Source organism: Manis javanica, chromosome 1 (genome assembly GCF_040802235.1).
Source record: "Manis javanica isolate MJ-LG chromosome 1, MJ_LKY, whole genome shotgun sequence".
NCBI classification, from domain to species: Eukaryota; Metazoa; Chordata; class Mammalia; order Pholidota; family Manidae; genus Manis; species Manis javanica.
This window is the reverse complement of record NC_133156.1, coordinates 69,928,896-69,944,524: the sequence shown is the minus strand read 5'-3', so window position 1 is coordinate 69,944,524 and position 15,629 is coordinate 69,928,896. Positions and strand designations below refer to the sequence as shown.

Sequence of the window (15,629 nt, the reverse complement as noted above, 5' to 3'; positions counted from 1 at the left end):
GCTAACCAATGTAACTGAGGCTGGTTATACTTATTTCATGTCTCCATTTACCAATCCTCTGTCAACTAGTTTGTGACACAGAAACACACTTGTTTCCATTTTAGCAGAAAGTTATTCAAATTTCAAGTCTTACTCCCTAAATTAATAAAAATTTTATTATACCTTTGCTGGGTTTTTTTCTGCAAAAACAAATACATATATACATAATATGTATTTAAAGTATGCACACACATTATAAGCACTTTGAAATTTATCTGAATGTTACTGTTTTACTTATTTCCTGGTTATATAAATTTCCAAATAATATTTTTAAACAGTAAAATAATAAGAAAGGACATAAGTAACCTAAAATTATTAAACTTCAATTCTACTAGAAAAACTTACTGTACACTGTTTAAAAATCCTATATACATTAAAAACATGAGAAATGTCTCACAAGAAGGTACTTTATTATGAAAATGCAGACCACCATACATACATTTCTACTACTTAGTTAAACATCACATGTGATTTTCCTTTTCTGAATGTAGGGCACAGCAACAGATACAGTAGAATCTTTAAAGTTGAAATTCCTATTTCATACTCTGGTCCTCAGATGTTCTGCAATCCTGCTGGTTCAAACAGAGAAGAGCCAAGCAGTCAGAGTTTCACATAAAGATTAGTTTATAGATTTTCATAAGTGCAGGTTGAAGTTGAGGAAGAGAAATATATACTGACAAGAGAATACTCTCTGCTTCACCTTTCTGCCAGCCATGCCCATGCACAGGTTAATGGTCACATACGGGGTCACTGACTAATGTTAATGACAAATGAGAAATGTTGGCAGTTGTCCTTCTTCCAAGAACAAAAGAAACATTGTAGAGAAGGTTTTGTTTTATAATAATCTGATTTTGATTCCAATATTTGGAAAATTGCTATATAATTTGGATGGGTGTTCAATGAAGTATTACATAATTATAACAAAAATTTTCTATAGAAACACAATTAAACTGAAGAAAATTCCCCGAATGGTTGACATGTTTTCTACATTCAAATTTCAACATTTCTTCACATGAAATAATTGTTGTTAGTCATAAAATAAAACATAAAAGCACAAAAATGGTTATCAATTCAAGTTTCAGTACATTTTTATCAATAAAATTCAAGGTAAGGTAAAAACAGAGAAACATATGATTATAATGAATTTTATACCTACTAAAATTAAAGAAGCATGAAAATATATTTGCAAATGGGCCAACTGACCAGAGATAGTTTCTGAGGAAATCTCTCCATATCAAGTAAAAGTAAGTAAAATTTTAATATTTAAGGGGTTTTAAATTGTCTTTTGAGGAATAAATATGACCTTAGTTTAAATTTTTGACAGATATGATTTTATTTTTTTTAATTATTGAGAAATAAACATCGATAGCCCAAATGAAAGTAATGAGAATAAACTATATGAAACCTAAACAATCCTACATAATCAAAAGCCAACAATTAATATATAAGGTATTGCAGTCAGAAGTAATTTATGTGTACTTTCCTACTTCTACTTCATCCTTTACTTTCAAAGTATTATGTTTCTATTGAAAGTATTAAATGTGTATCTTTTGAAACTTCAAAACAGAAACACTGTATTATTAATCTTATAATCAAATATAATACAACCTATAGGGTTAAATGAATCACATTTGCTTATTAAAAATGTAACCATATTACAATTACTTGAAATTTTGTTAACATAATATTCGACTAATAGATTGACACTAGGAATTCTTACACCGTGATGATCCAGTTGTCCTTTAGCTCTTTCCTTTTTTTTCACTTTTAGATTCTTCACTGGTATAGGTGGGATGTCACTGTTTTCCTTTAATAAGAATTTGTATATTCCAAATGCAATAGCAGTGAAAAACACAGTGAATATTTTGCAAGAAAAACCTGAATTAAAGAAAAATACAACAATCAGATGTGTCAATTTTTGTTAGTGAAGTATCATTGATATCAATCTTATATTGGTTTCAAGTATGAACACAGTGGTTTAGCAGTTACCCATATTATTAAATCCTTACCCTGACTAGTGTGGTTACTACCTGTCAACATAGGAAGATGTTACAGCATCACTGGCTATATTCTCCATGCTGTACTACTATCGCTGTGACCAACTTATATTATGATTGAGAATTTTTGTGCCCCTTCATCCCCCTCACCCTTCCCACCCACTCAAACCCTCCCTGATGGATACCACTAGTCACTTCTTAGTGTCTGTGAGTCTACTGCTGTTTTGTTCATGCTGTTTTTCTTTGTTTTTATATTCCAATTTATTTAGAGCAAAAATGTTTGTGGAAAGAATGCCATTTACCAAAGAAAAAGTAAGTATATTTTATCTCTAAAGGTATCAGTTTCCCAATTGTAGAATGCATTTAACATCATAAACATATCAAGTTACTTAAGTTTTTAAATGTTTATAAAAACTCTTAGATTTCTTAAACATAAAGCACAAGAACAATATAAGGTGTGTTATTTTACTTATGTACATTAACAGGATAATTGACAAACTGTAATATATTCACAAAATGAAACAGTACTCTGAAATTTTTAAAAAGCACACAAACTACTGCTATAGAATAACATGGATGAATCTCCCCAGACCATAACATTAAGCAAAACACAGCACACAAAAAACAATACAACAAAACAAACAATGAAGAAAAACCCCAGTATGTACTGTATTCTATTTGGATAAACTTCTAGAACAGGAAAAACCAACATATTGTAATATAAATCTGAAAGTGATTTATCTATGTAGAAGGGAAATTAACTGAAAAGAGTCATAGAGAAAATTTCTATAGTTTATTTTGGGTGCTGTTTCCACAGTTGCACTCAATTATCAAAAGCCATCACACTAAACATCTAAGAACTGTATCAATTACATCTCAATTTTTTTAAAAAGTACTGCTTGGCACATTTTCACAAACTAAACACATGTGGCCAGCATCTGAATCAGGAACAAAAAAAATCAACACCCCAGAAGTCCTCATGTTTCCTCAGTTATTCATACTTCATGTAATTGTGCACCTTTCATTTTCACTGTTGTGTAGTATTTCACAGTTGATTTGATCAACTTATCCATTCCATTGTTTATTGGCTATTTGATTATTCACCTTTGTGAAAAGTTCTTTCAAGTCTTTTGTCCACTTTTCTACTGTTATCTATCCTTTGTTTATCGTTGATTTGTGGAAATTCTTTATATCTTTTGGGCATTAGTTCCTCCTCACCCTTTTACCTTTTTCATGTCTTCTACACTATGGCTATCTTTTATATCAGTTATTTATTTTGATCACCAGAATTCATTAACTTTCATATAGTTTAGTTTTTCTTTTCTAGTTAGTGTGTTTTATGTCCTACTTATTCAATCTCTTCCTACTCCAAGGTCATGAAACTGAGATAGTCTCCTGTTTTCCTCAAAAGGCTTTATTGCTTTATCTTTCACATTTATCTTCAATGCACCTAGAGTTGATGTGAGGTAAAGATCAAGATACTTTTTCTAGATATGCATATATAAAATGACCCATTGCCCCTTATTTAAAAGATCATCTTTTTTAGCATTGCAGTTTCTCTTTCCTTGCTGTAAATCAGTTGAGTGTGCACATGTATTCTCTATTCTGTTCCATTGGTCATTGCGACAATGCTTTCACAACACCCTACTGTATTTTTTTTTATAGCTTGATAATCGGTTTTGATAGCGGGTAGCATGTATTCCTCAATTTTGTTTCTTCTTCAAGATTCTCTTAATAAGTCTTGGCCTTTTGGCTTTCCATATGAATTTTAATTCCCTTTACAATTAAAAAAAAATACCCCCTGGGATTTAGTTTGTGATTACATTGATGTTATAGATTAATTTAGAAGAAGTGGCATTTAAAAATCTTCCTACCTCTAAACATGGTACATTTTTTTCATTTATTTAGGTTTTGATTTCTCTCAAATTTGCAGTTGTTCTGTACAACTTTCAATAGATTAAACTTGGTACTTGACTTTTTTGTTATTGTAATTATATTATTTTTGTGTGGTTGTGCCTGATATATAGAAACACAATTGATTTTTGTATATTGATTATATATTAAGCAACCTTACTAAATTCACTTATTGAATCTAATATATTGATATGGATGCTAATTACAGGTGTGTTCACTTTATAAAAATGTGTTGATTTTATAAAACTGTGTTTATAATATGTGCCCTTTACTGAATATTTCTATACTAAATATATATTACCTATGTTATATGCTAAATATATATATATATACACATAATATTTCAATAAAAATTCTACCCCCCAAAAATCCAAACTGGATTAAGTGGTAAACATGGCAAATTAAAATAGGAAATGTTTGAAAAGGGCTTATAAGTTATCTCTTTATTGAAAATAAACTAGATCTAATAGTATCCTTCATTTGAGGTAAAGGGCACTTCATTAGTCATCCCAATGAAAACTTAAGATTTGAGAAAGAAACATCAAAAGAATTTCCTTGCTTCCAAAGGGAACTGATGGATTGATAATAAATCATTTTTTACTAACTTTTTCGAGTGATAAAACTTTTAGAAATCTGATGAATACTGCAGCCCTCCTCCACATAGGAAAAAAATTGGTCATACAAATGTACAATCAGAATTTTAGGATTTCAAAGATATTTCTTTGTGGGTTCCTAGGGTTCATGGTTCCCTGTTGAGTGTAAGCCTTGCTGTAGAGTAGTGATGTATATAGAACTTCCTGTGAGAATGGCAGGGTTCTACACATGTATTGTCCAATTGTCATACATGACAATTGTGAAATTTTGCTGTCATTACTAAGTGAATTTTTAATTGCATTTAATTTAAATTTAAATAGGTAATGCCAACCATATTGGACAATACAGCTCTCTTATACCTGTCTTCAAAGTTTACTGTGGTTAAAATCATCTGGGATGCTTTATTAAAAATACATATACTCATCACTAATCCCTGGTATTCTAATTTAGAGTCTCAGAACTTATATTTTTAGCAAGGATTCCAAGTGATTCTGATTCAAATGACTCATGGAATAAACTTTAAAAAGTACTAGTCTACACAACATTGCCACAAATGCATACTCCTATTGCAGTTTGCTGTGTTTGCCCTTCCTAACTGTAATTCCCTCTGTTCTTTATTATTATCTCCTTTAGTAGCTCCCTAGCAGGATCTCTAGTCAGTCACCAACTCTATCAATTCCGTGCTGTGTCTGAAAACAGTTAAGCATGTTACACTTATAGTTAAGATACAAATTAAAAGGCTTGGCTGTATTCAAAGAGGATTCCCTTAAGAACAGTGCTAAGTTTTGTTGAATTATTTCTGAGAAATTAATTTTTACTTCTTAAATGTCATTTTTCAATTTTTAATTAAAAGTTTTTTAAAATTTACTCAGTATCTGATGTTGACTAAGCTTGCTGGATGACTGACTTTTGAATTATTTTTCTCATTAAAAAAATCATTTCTCTTGTCATTTTATGGTTAAAGAAAACACACATGGCATGACTATAAAGAAATGAGACAAATTTTCGTGTGTGGCTTCTATTACCAGAGTCTCATCATTATGTAGTCACATCTGTCTCAGGTTTGGAAGGAAAATATGCCTTGGTTATATGATTATCAATTTTGTTACTTAAAATTTATTGAGTGCCAACTAGTTTAGCCCTGTCCAGCATTCCTGCCCATGAGACCTCTGATCCACAGACACATGGCTTCTCAGAGGAACTTAAGCCCCAGCCCAGCATGAAGAAGGCGCAGAAGATCCAGGTTCCAGAGTAGCAGAAGGATGGGAAGTATTGCAGTGGGCAGTAAAGAATAACAAGGCAGTCAAGGGTCCCAGGATGCCTGGAGGCTCAAGGAGAACCAGACATCATCTTGGGTGGCCTTCCTGGAGGAGAACGCCCGCTACTGCAGGCAGTGGTGGCCATGCACCAGGAGCCATCCCTCTACCAGGCGCGGCACCCCACTGACGGGGCACTCCTCTGCAGTGCTCACACTTGCACCCTGACGCCCTCTTCCCTCCCTGCCCTGTGGCCCATGGGCAGGCCAGCTGGGTGCCCCAGGGATGTGATGGCACAGATAAATACATTTGTATTTTTAAGAAAAAGCAAGCCTCCCCCCTCCTTTGAGGGGGTGAGGGGAAGGTGGGGCAGGGAGGTTCCTGTTTGTGTGCCCCCAGCAGGTAGTAGTCCCCGTCTTCCCACTGCTTCCAGTAACATGATCCTAAATAAATCTAAACAGGTATTTGTCCCTGTTAAATATTAGAGTCTATTATTATGTGGTTCTTTGAATTAATGAACCCACTCAGTAAAAATCACTAAACATATAAACACTTTAAAATATTTATCACACTAATAAGATCTATACAGTAAAAAATCACTGAATGTTAACAATAAATTGATATCTGGGGAGAGTTGGTGAATTTTCAAAGAAATACAAGCATATCTAGACTTTCCCAACACTTTGACCTACCCCTACAACCGCAGCATCCCGATTCCCTATCCCTCCCATGCGCCAAGCAGTTAGAGCGCTGAGCAAGAGACAATGTGAGATTTACATTGAAGTGGGGTAAGAGTCGCCTGATGCCTGTTCGTAAAAGATTTATTTTCATGGAGATAGAAAGGGTCACAAAATAAGCAACTTGGTTGTATATGTATATGGGCAAAATTCGTCCCAAATTGAAATTCTGCTAATTATCACCCTTTATTCAGGAACAACATAAAACATTTATATGTTTAGATCAGTGCTTCAAATATTCATATTAATTTTATAGTACTAAGCTCCTAAAATATCTTCTACATAAATATATAAGGCTTCTTTAATTACCAATATATCCATTTGTTCATAGTTTATTATTACTATACCTTACTGGAAACAACCATCAGTTTTTAAAACAACTTTACTTCTCTACATTTCTTCGATAGATGCCACTTACATAATCCTATCAAAAGGCGGGCCATTTTTGTCTTGTTATAGAACCAACAACTTCCTTTCTTCCCACAGCGCTCAATATCCCGAAAAGTACAAGAACTTTCTCCGATCATTTTAAAGATTACTGGTCCAGGAATAGTCCCTATGAAAAATGCAATGAGTATGAAGTCTCCATGAAAACACTGTAAGTGGGATCAGAATGATTTTTATCCTAAAATTAAACATATATGTGGTCATCATCACTGTAAATATACCATTTAAAATTATCTAAGAATTTACCTATAAATAGGATTATTAAAATCGGAAACAATGAGTGTATGTCCAAAAAATCCTTAACCCTATTGGCATTAAAAAATAGATTTGCATCTTTTTAGAATGCCATGCATGTTGTTACTTTAGAAGTATTTAAAACTAAACATTGTTTTTGTGAACTCAGTGTACCTCCAAAGATTTCAAACTGAAATTTTCAAAGACTGAGGAATTAGTTTCTCAACTCAGTGTTTATCTGTTATTGACTGAGATATTGAGATAAATCATTGAAAATGTAAAGTCATTGAAAATCATTAGTTTGCCTGCAGCAGCCTTAGCTTCAGATGACCTTGTATTCAGAGGAACGGTTGTGTGCTGCCTGAGGGAAATCTCTGTATACTCTGAGAGACACCTCCTCAGAAAGATCACTTCCAGCTAAAAGTGAATGAACAATCATTAAAATAAAAATTTAACAAGCCACACCAGAGACATTAGAACAGGTTCTCAGAACTAGCATGTCTAATGATTATCCATCTTTGCTAAGAAATTACAAGGCCCTATGCCTTATGACTCTTGATTTCTGCCAAAGACCACTATCTGTCACCAGATCTCCCAAACTCAGCGAATGCTGGCACTCTGTAATTGCTCAAAGTGAAAAGCCTAGGCCTATTTACTCATTTTTTCTATTTCCCACCATATTTTTCCAATCCATGATAAACCTTTGTAACATTAACTCTACACATTTCTTGGATATGTTGATTTCTCTTTGTCTCCACTACAACCCCTAGAATCCAATTTTATATAACTCTGAGTTAGACTTCAGCAAAAGCCTCCCTTTTCTTTCCTCCACATTTATCTTCTGTATTTCTCCCTCCAGCAGCAGTTTTCTTTTAAATATAAATCAGATAATATCTATCTTCTGCTTAAAATTCTCTGAAATTCTTTGACAGCAAAATCCAGCAAGATCTAGGGACAGTCCATATCTAAAATATCATCTGATTCCACCCTCTCCCATTCAAAAAGAGTATCAGTCTTACTGGCTTCCTTTCTGATGCAGAAACTGTTTGTGCACTTGCTGTTTCTTTAGCTCCCTCTTCCATTATGAATCTGTCCTTATCTAGGGGTTCACTGTCCACCATAAAAACATGTTTTAATTTTTCCCAATTTAAAAAGCTAGTGGTTTTGGTTTTTTCTTTACAAATTGAAACGGGGATCAACTTTGGAACCTAACTACCTGCAATAAGGCATGTAAGCCTCTGAAATTAAGATTCCCGGAAATTTGCTTTACATAATAGGACAATCTCTAAATGTGTGAGCAAACTGTGCCCTGTGGCTCATATAAATATCCAGGGTGACCACTGTATAGTTGTGGTTAAAAGCTAACTTTAACCCTGTATATTGATCTAGTTATAGAATGATTTCTCTGATTCCCCATTAGAGCTACACTTAAAGTGTCTACTTTATTGACTCAGTTTATCATATGTCTTTCAATCTTCAATCCAATCAAATCTTGTTTCCTTACCCCAATAATACTTTTAATCAACCTCTTGTATAAGGGGTCCTACCAGAGTCATATTGTGAATATGAAAGCTAGTTTTTACTATTTTAAGGAAGCCTGAAGTACAGAATGCATTACCCTCAGCAAAATCAATTTTTTCTTTAGATATATAAATCTTTAAAAACATCAGAATCATTGTATTTGGTAATGAAATGATTAAAAGGACTAGTCTAGGTTAGTGAATTCCCAAACGTGCACGTAATGTAAAATAAAGTAGCTGTGCTGATATAAATGTTTTGTTTCAGCCTACCAACCACTTGCATGAGCTTGATGAATATACTACTGATCAAATAAAATACCTCTTCTAATCAGATATAATCCTGAGGCATACTTCATATAACAGTTAGGTTGGACTTTACATTAGTCTTTTTACATTGTCTTGTCTCCTAAATTGTGCAAAGCAGAGCCACCATTAATTTACTTTGTGTCACTTTACAATTATTTATTTGATATTCTAAATACATATGTAGACACATACACATATCAGAAAAGGAACAGTTCAATGTAATAAAAGATTGCTTAAAGTCCATACCAAATATTCTCAAAATCACATAGGTCACACCCAAGGCCAGAACACGTTGTTTGTCAGATACAATCCTGCAAGCAAATAGCAATGGTATCAAAACAGCATTATTATTAGCTATAGAGAATGTTGCCTATATTCAAAGTTAATTTTTTGCTCTGTGCATCTTTAGCCAGTTGACAGAGTTCAATGTGGTTGAATAAAAGAACTAGAAGTCCATATCCTCCCCCTTGCCACCACTTCCAAAGCTTCTTGCTCTTCACAGGGAGGAAGCATTTATGGCCCAAACCCTCTGCCCCAGCCTCCCTTTTCTTTGCTGAAAAAGACAGCACTAACGTTCAAAATTCTCTTTCTTCATTCTGTGGTACAAAGCCATTGTTTCAGGTTTTTTTCTTTTTGCCCCTATGAAATCAACTATCTACATTTCTCTACCTTGCTTTCTGCCCTGGGAGGCTGACCTAAACAGATTACATCAATAGGCTCTCTTTTCCTCTGTCTTCTGATTGGTTTCTAGTATGACCAAAATTTTCATCCAAAATGACTCAATTTATTCAAATGTGGCACATGTACAACATTTTGTGACTATTCTACAAAAAGTGAGATAATTCCACCCATGTCAAACTGGTAAAAATATATACTTTTCCTCAAATATTTGCTACTAAGAAAATAAAATAAATGAACCAATTCTCAAATGATAATGATATTTTTAAATAAACAATTTACACTTTTATTATGAGCAGATTCATCAAAGAGAGGTAAAAGAAATAGTGTCACATTTTAGAACCAAACTTAAGTATAAGTTTCAGGAATAAAATGGAAATGTTGGTCAAATGCCTAACTATAATTGAGTATACTGTTTCATTTAGCGTAAGTAGCTTTCTTTTATGTAATAATGATACTGTTGCTCTCTGAAACATATATAGAGCAGACTATAATTCAACAATATAATCATTAAGAAGTGTTGTATATCTTCGGTTTGATTACAACCCTCTTTGTAAGTGATACACAAAACAAAATGAAAAGGTTATTGATTCCTATAATTTTCTGAAATCAAATGAACAGCACAAAAATAAATATTAGAAATCTACAAGATCTCCCAAATTCGTAATGAAAAGCTACTATGCTTTAACAACAAAGTGAATTTTTTTGTATTTTGCATAACGAGTAAGGCTATGCTAGGATGATGTAAGAATTTTATGGAGTCAACTATTTGTTAGCACTCTTCCAAAATATCAAAGGCAACTTCTGCTCTATCTTATGACTTCTAAATGTATATTTCCAGTCCATGGCTTTCTTAAAAGACTTTAGTTCTATTTTTGAGTCTCTATCTACACAAAGGTTGCTCTCCATTAATGGTCCTTATCACAAGAAGTGGAACCATCATCTATGCAGCTTTCAAGCCCAAAACCTGGAAAGAGGCATCCTTGACACCATCTTTTTCCTCATTTTCCACAATTAATAATCAAATACTGTGATTTTTAAAAATAATTTTTATCTTATCTTTTTCTCTGATTTTCTTCATCTCCAAGTCCACTGGCTTACTCCAAGCCTCTATCTTTGGCTTGAAAAAAATGAAACAACTTCCTAACTCATCTCTCAACAACCATCCTTATTCTTTCACTCTCCATTTTCAAGCCAAACTGACCTGTGTGAAGGTGAAATTCTGATTATTTCACTCAGCATCTAGCCCTCATTGAAAATTGGCAAGAACCCTAGGGACAACTTTAAAGCATCAAGTCACCTCTAAAAACTTCTGCTCTCTCTGGAATTTTAATCCCTTTGGTCCTCTGCCACATTCTGCCCTTAAATATATGATTTTTATCATTAAATCCAGCTTTTCTAGTTTCCTTCTACAGGCACACCAGCCTATGGCAAACTACTACTCCATTTACTCTACCTCCATGACTTTAATTATCACTTACTTGATAGTGACATCACAATTTTTGTATTTGGTTTTACCTTTTATTGTAGTTAGTTTTAATTAACCCTGATTTGTTGAATTTGTAGTATAATTACAAAATTCAGTGTTTTTTTGTGCAAATACAAATAACTTTAAATTCATATGTCTGTATATTCCCTTCTTTCTTCACAGGAAGTAGCATACTATATTCACTGTTCTGTACCTCATTTTCCTCATGAAAAAACATGATTTTTTTCATGTTACAGTACATTTGTAAGATCCTTTCCTATATGAACACAGAGTGTCTCCCTTTCATTTTTTTCAATTGCATTACATTGCATTGTGCAGAATTGCAATCCTTTATTCAACCAGCTTGTTGCTCCTTCCAACTTAGCTTTTTCCCACTATTACACATGTAGTTCATATATAATTTATGTGTATGTATATAGTGTAGATTATAAATATATCTGTTCACACGATTTCTGCAAAAAGGATTTCAAGAAGCTTAAGTACTGGCATAATGGGTAAACACACTTGGAATTTCTTTAGGTTTTAAAGATAACTTTTCATAGGAGTTGTACCATTTTTTGCTTTTTCAAGCAATATATATGAAAGTACTTGTTTCTACATAGCCACATAAACAGATTCTGTTATCAAAATTTTATTCCTGTCAACTAGAAACATAAGAAATATTATCACATTAAATGTTTAATTTCTACATCCCTTATTATAGGTGTGGTTGAACATCCTTTCATATTTCTATTTGTATCTTGTTTTCCTTGATGCTTTTTCATTTTTTATTGTGTTAACTTAGAGGAGCTTTACTAATTGGAAGGACTGATCTTTTTATAGGGTATGAGTTGCATGTATTCAATATTGCTTGATTTTTTACTTTGCTTCTTATTTTTAATTTTATGGAATAAAATTTATTAGTCTTTCCCATGTAACTTCTAGATTTTTAGTCATAAATACTTTCCCCTTTTTAAGATAATTATGAAATAAGACAATGCTTTTTCTAACATTTGTATTATATAATTTTTTTACATTTAAATCTGTTCCACTTGAGTTCTCCTGGGATGTCATATGGGCTCCAGGTGTACATTTTCCTCAAAGTCTATCTTGTTATATCCAAACCACTTTCTCAAAAGTTCATTTTTGATGCACTTCTTTAAGATTCCACTTTCATTATATATTAAATTCCCCTATGAGTTGAGATATATTTCTAGACTTATTGTCAGTCTATGCAGAAATCAATACTATATTGCTTAAATTATTGAGACTTTCTGGTACATTTTAGTTTATAAGGCTAAACGTCCATTGTTGTGCCTCTTCGTTACAGATTCCCAAGCTACTCTTGCTTGCTATTTTTCCATAAGAACTTTAGAATCAGGTTTTATAGTTTAAGAGTTCTATTGGTATTTTCATTATCACATTAAAATTATCAATTACCTTAAGGAGAACTGATATATTGGTGTTATCAGGCCTATCATCCAATAATAAGGGATATATTTTTCCAAGTTGTGCAAGTCAGTCTGCTTTTGTGACATTTGGGTGTGTGTGTGTTTCATTTTGTTTTTAATTTTCTTTATTGAAGTATAATTAATATACGCTCTTATATTAGTTTCAAGTGTGCAATACATTGGTTCAACAGTTACCCATATTATTAAATCCTCCCCCTTCCCCAACTAGTACAGCTGCTATCTCAACATAGGAAGATGTTACAGAATCACTGACTATACTCTCCATGCTTTATTACTAGCCCCATGACCAACCTACATGATGATTGAGAATTTTTGTGCCCCTTTATCCCCTCAACTTTTCCACCCACCCATCCCAAGTTTTTAACTTTCTATTCTGAAATTATTATCTATTTTGAAACTTACAGGTAGTAGTAAAAATAGTATAAAATGTGTATACCTTCATCCAGCATCCCCCAATGATGAAATCTTATAACTGTAGTATACTATTAAAACCAGGAAAATGACATTGGTTCATTACTATTAACTAGACTAGAGACCTTAATCTGTTTTCATTTATCACTTAATGTAGGTTAAAATTTTTTTAACTTACTTTATTTTGTGGGTATGTGTTTGTGTGTGTTGTTTTTTATTCTTGTCTAAATGAATTGGCTGTTATTTTCAATATGAAGTAAAAAGAATGGTTAATATTGCTTTTGCAAGTTTCATTGTAACTGGAAAGACAAATATTAGAGTTCAAATATCATCAAGAATGAAGGACTGTATGTTTAACATACCTTTCTTTCAGTCTGTACATCTTGAAAAACTATACCCTAGGATAAAGGGAAATCTGAAAATTGATGTCTTTTAAAGACTTAAACCTGTCCTCAAACCAACTAAATTTCTGTTTCAATTATAGAGAACTCTCCCTATTCTAGCTGTCTGAACAAAGCTATTATAAAAAATTTTGGAGTTATTAATGTCCAGGACCTCAATTATTTTTGGTATACAAAATCCCACATATGATTAAAAATAATTACAGGAATTATAAAAGGCAGGACCAAGAGAAAAAAACACAATATAAGTAGTTCTATAGAATATTCAGATGCTAGATATTAGAGAAAGTTTAAATTTGGGCAATTAATATGTCCAAGAGAACAGATGACAAGATAGGGAATATTATCAGACAATTAGAATCTATTCAAAAGAAATTAAATCCTATAACTGAAAAATATACTATTTTAAGAATCCAGTAGGTGAGTTTAATAGCTAAACAGACAAAGATAAAGATAGAATTAGTAAACTAGAATATAGGTAACTGGAAAAGCAGGTAAAGATAAGATTAATCAAGTAGAATATTGGTAAATGGAAAAAAACTTTAGTCTGAAACAAAAAACATGAAAACAAATGAAAAGAAAGTAAAAGAACATCGGAGACACATGGAAGGTTTACCATATGTGTAACTAATATTCCAAAGATGAGTAAGGAATGGAGCAGAAGTAACATTTGAAGAAAGAATAATTAAGAATTTTCTAAAACCAATGAAAATTATAGTAATCACCCAAGACAGCTATTATCGATTCCTTTTTTTTCCTACACATGCATGTTGCTTCTGACATCAAAAGGTGGGTTCTAATTTTCCTCATCTTGAAACAATGATTCTTTTGACAAATAGAATGCAGAAAAGTAACATTCCTGGACTTCCAACCTAGGTCAGACAGAGCCATACAGGTTATGCCTTGTAGCTTATGCGTGGGTCTCTTGGAACACTAATACTTGAAATGCTCTTTTCAAACTCTGTACCTTGATAGCAGAAGTATAAGTCACATAAAGAGCCCGATTATGACCAATCAGCCCCAGAAAATTTTAGGTTCCCATAAAAATTTAGACTAAATTGTCAGCCACCATGGAAATCCAGCCCAGTCATACTGATCAGATGATTCGAATGTCACGTACCACCTGAACACAAGATTATGAGAAACCCCAAGAAAGAACTACCCCATTGAACTCAGTCAACTCACAGAACCAAGAAAGATAAGGCTAAATTGTTGTCATTAAATGATTAACTATGGGACGGTTGGTTACTGCTGTGGGCTGAATTGTGTCCTTTCCAAAATATATATATATATATGCTGAAATCCTAACCCCAAGTACCTCAGAATGCCACCGTACTGGAGACAGGGTTTTACAGAGGCAATTAAGATAAATGAGGTCAGTTAGATGACCCCTAGTCCAATATGACTGGCGTCATTATAAGATAAGGAAATATAAACACAGACATATATAGAGCAAAGATGACGAGAAGCTTCAGGGAAAGACTGCCATCTATAAGCCAAGAAGATTGGGAGCAAATCCTTCACTCACAGCCCTCAAAAGGAATCAATCCTGCCAAAACCTTGATGCTGAATTTTGAGAATCCAGAACTGTAAGAAAATTAATTTCTGTTGTTTAAGCCATTCAACCCTTGGTACCACTTTATGGGAGCCTAGCAAACTACCAATTTACCATCATAACAGATAACAAGAAAAGAAAACAAGTCTGTTTTTTAAAGACATAAGACATTTTTAAAACCCCATGCAGCATAAATGCAAACAAAATCATATTAAGGAATATCATAGTAAAATTTCTCAGATCCCAAGACAAGGAGAAAAAGGTTAAAAGCATCTAGAGAAAAAGGTTCATTACATTCAAAGGAACAGTATTAAAATACTATCATGGAAGTAAGGGAGAGAGTTAAAGTATTTCTTCAAAGTGCTAGCCAAATTATGATTTTATAATAAAAGTGGACTAAGGACCTTCTTAAACTAAAATAATAATAATAAAACCAATAAATTCATTTCCAACAGAACCAGAGTAAAAGAAATTTTACTAGAAGAAAGAAATGATCTTTGAAGAAAGCACAGAAATGAAAGAAAAAAAGAGATTCTGATAGTATAATAAATATATAATACATAAACTTACATCCTTTAGGACTTAAAAATTAAGTAAAAT

General features: G+C 32.8%; 1 protein-coding gene across 6 annotated transcripts in view; it reads right to left on the bottom strand.

Annotated features, from left to right (window-relative positions):
• Nucleotides 1-244: 244 nt before the first annotated feature.
• The window catches only part of SLCO6A1 (solute carrier organic anion transporter family member 6A1), a 91,359-nt gene continuing 75,974 nt past the window's right edge, over nucleotides 245-15,629 (bottom strand). Inside the window, exons 11-14 of one of the 6 annotated variants that reach the window (XM_073233462.1) lie at nucleotides 9,291-9,355; nucleotides 6,956-7,093; nucleotides 1,760-1,917; nucleotides 254-611 (exon numbers count right to left, since the gene is read on the bottom strand). In XM_073233462.1, the coding sequence (XP_073089563.1) occupies nucleotides 573-611; nucleotides 1,760-1,917; nucleotides 6,956-7,093; nucleotides 9,291-9,355 (400 nt within the window). In that variant the 3' untranslated portion in view covers nucleotides 254-572. Of the gene's footprint in view, nucleotides 612-1,759; nucleotides 1,918-6,955; nucleotides 7,094-9,290; nucleotides 9,356-15,629 lie in introns of those variants that run through there. The other 5 variants (XM_073233463.1, XM_073233467.1, XR_012130076.1 and 2 more) reach the window with 5 other exon arrangements.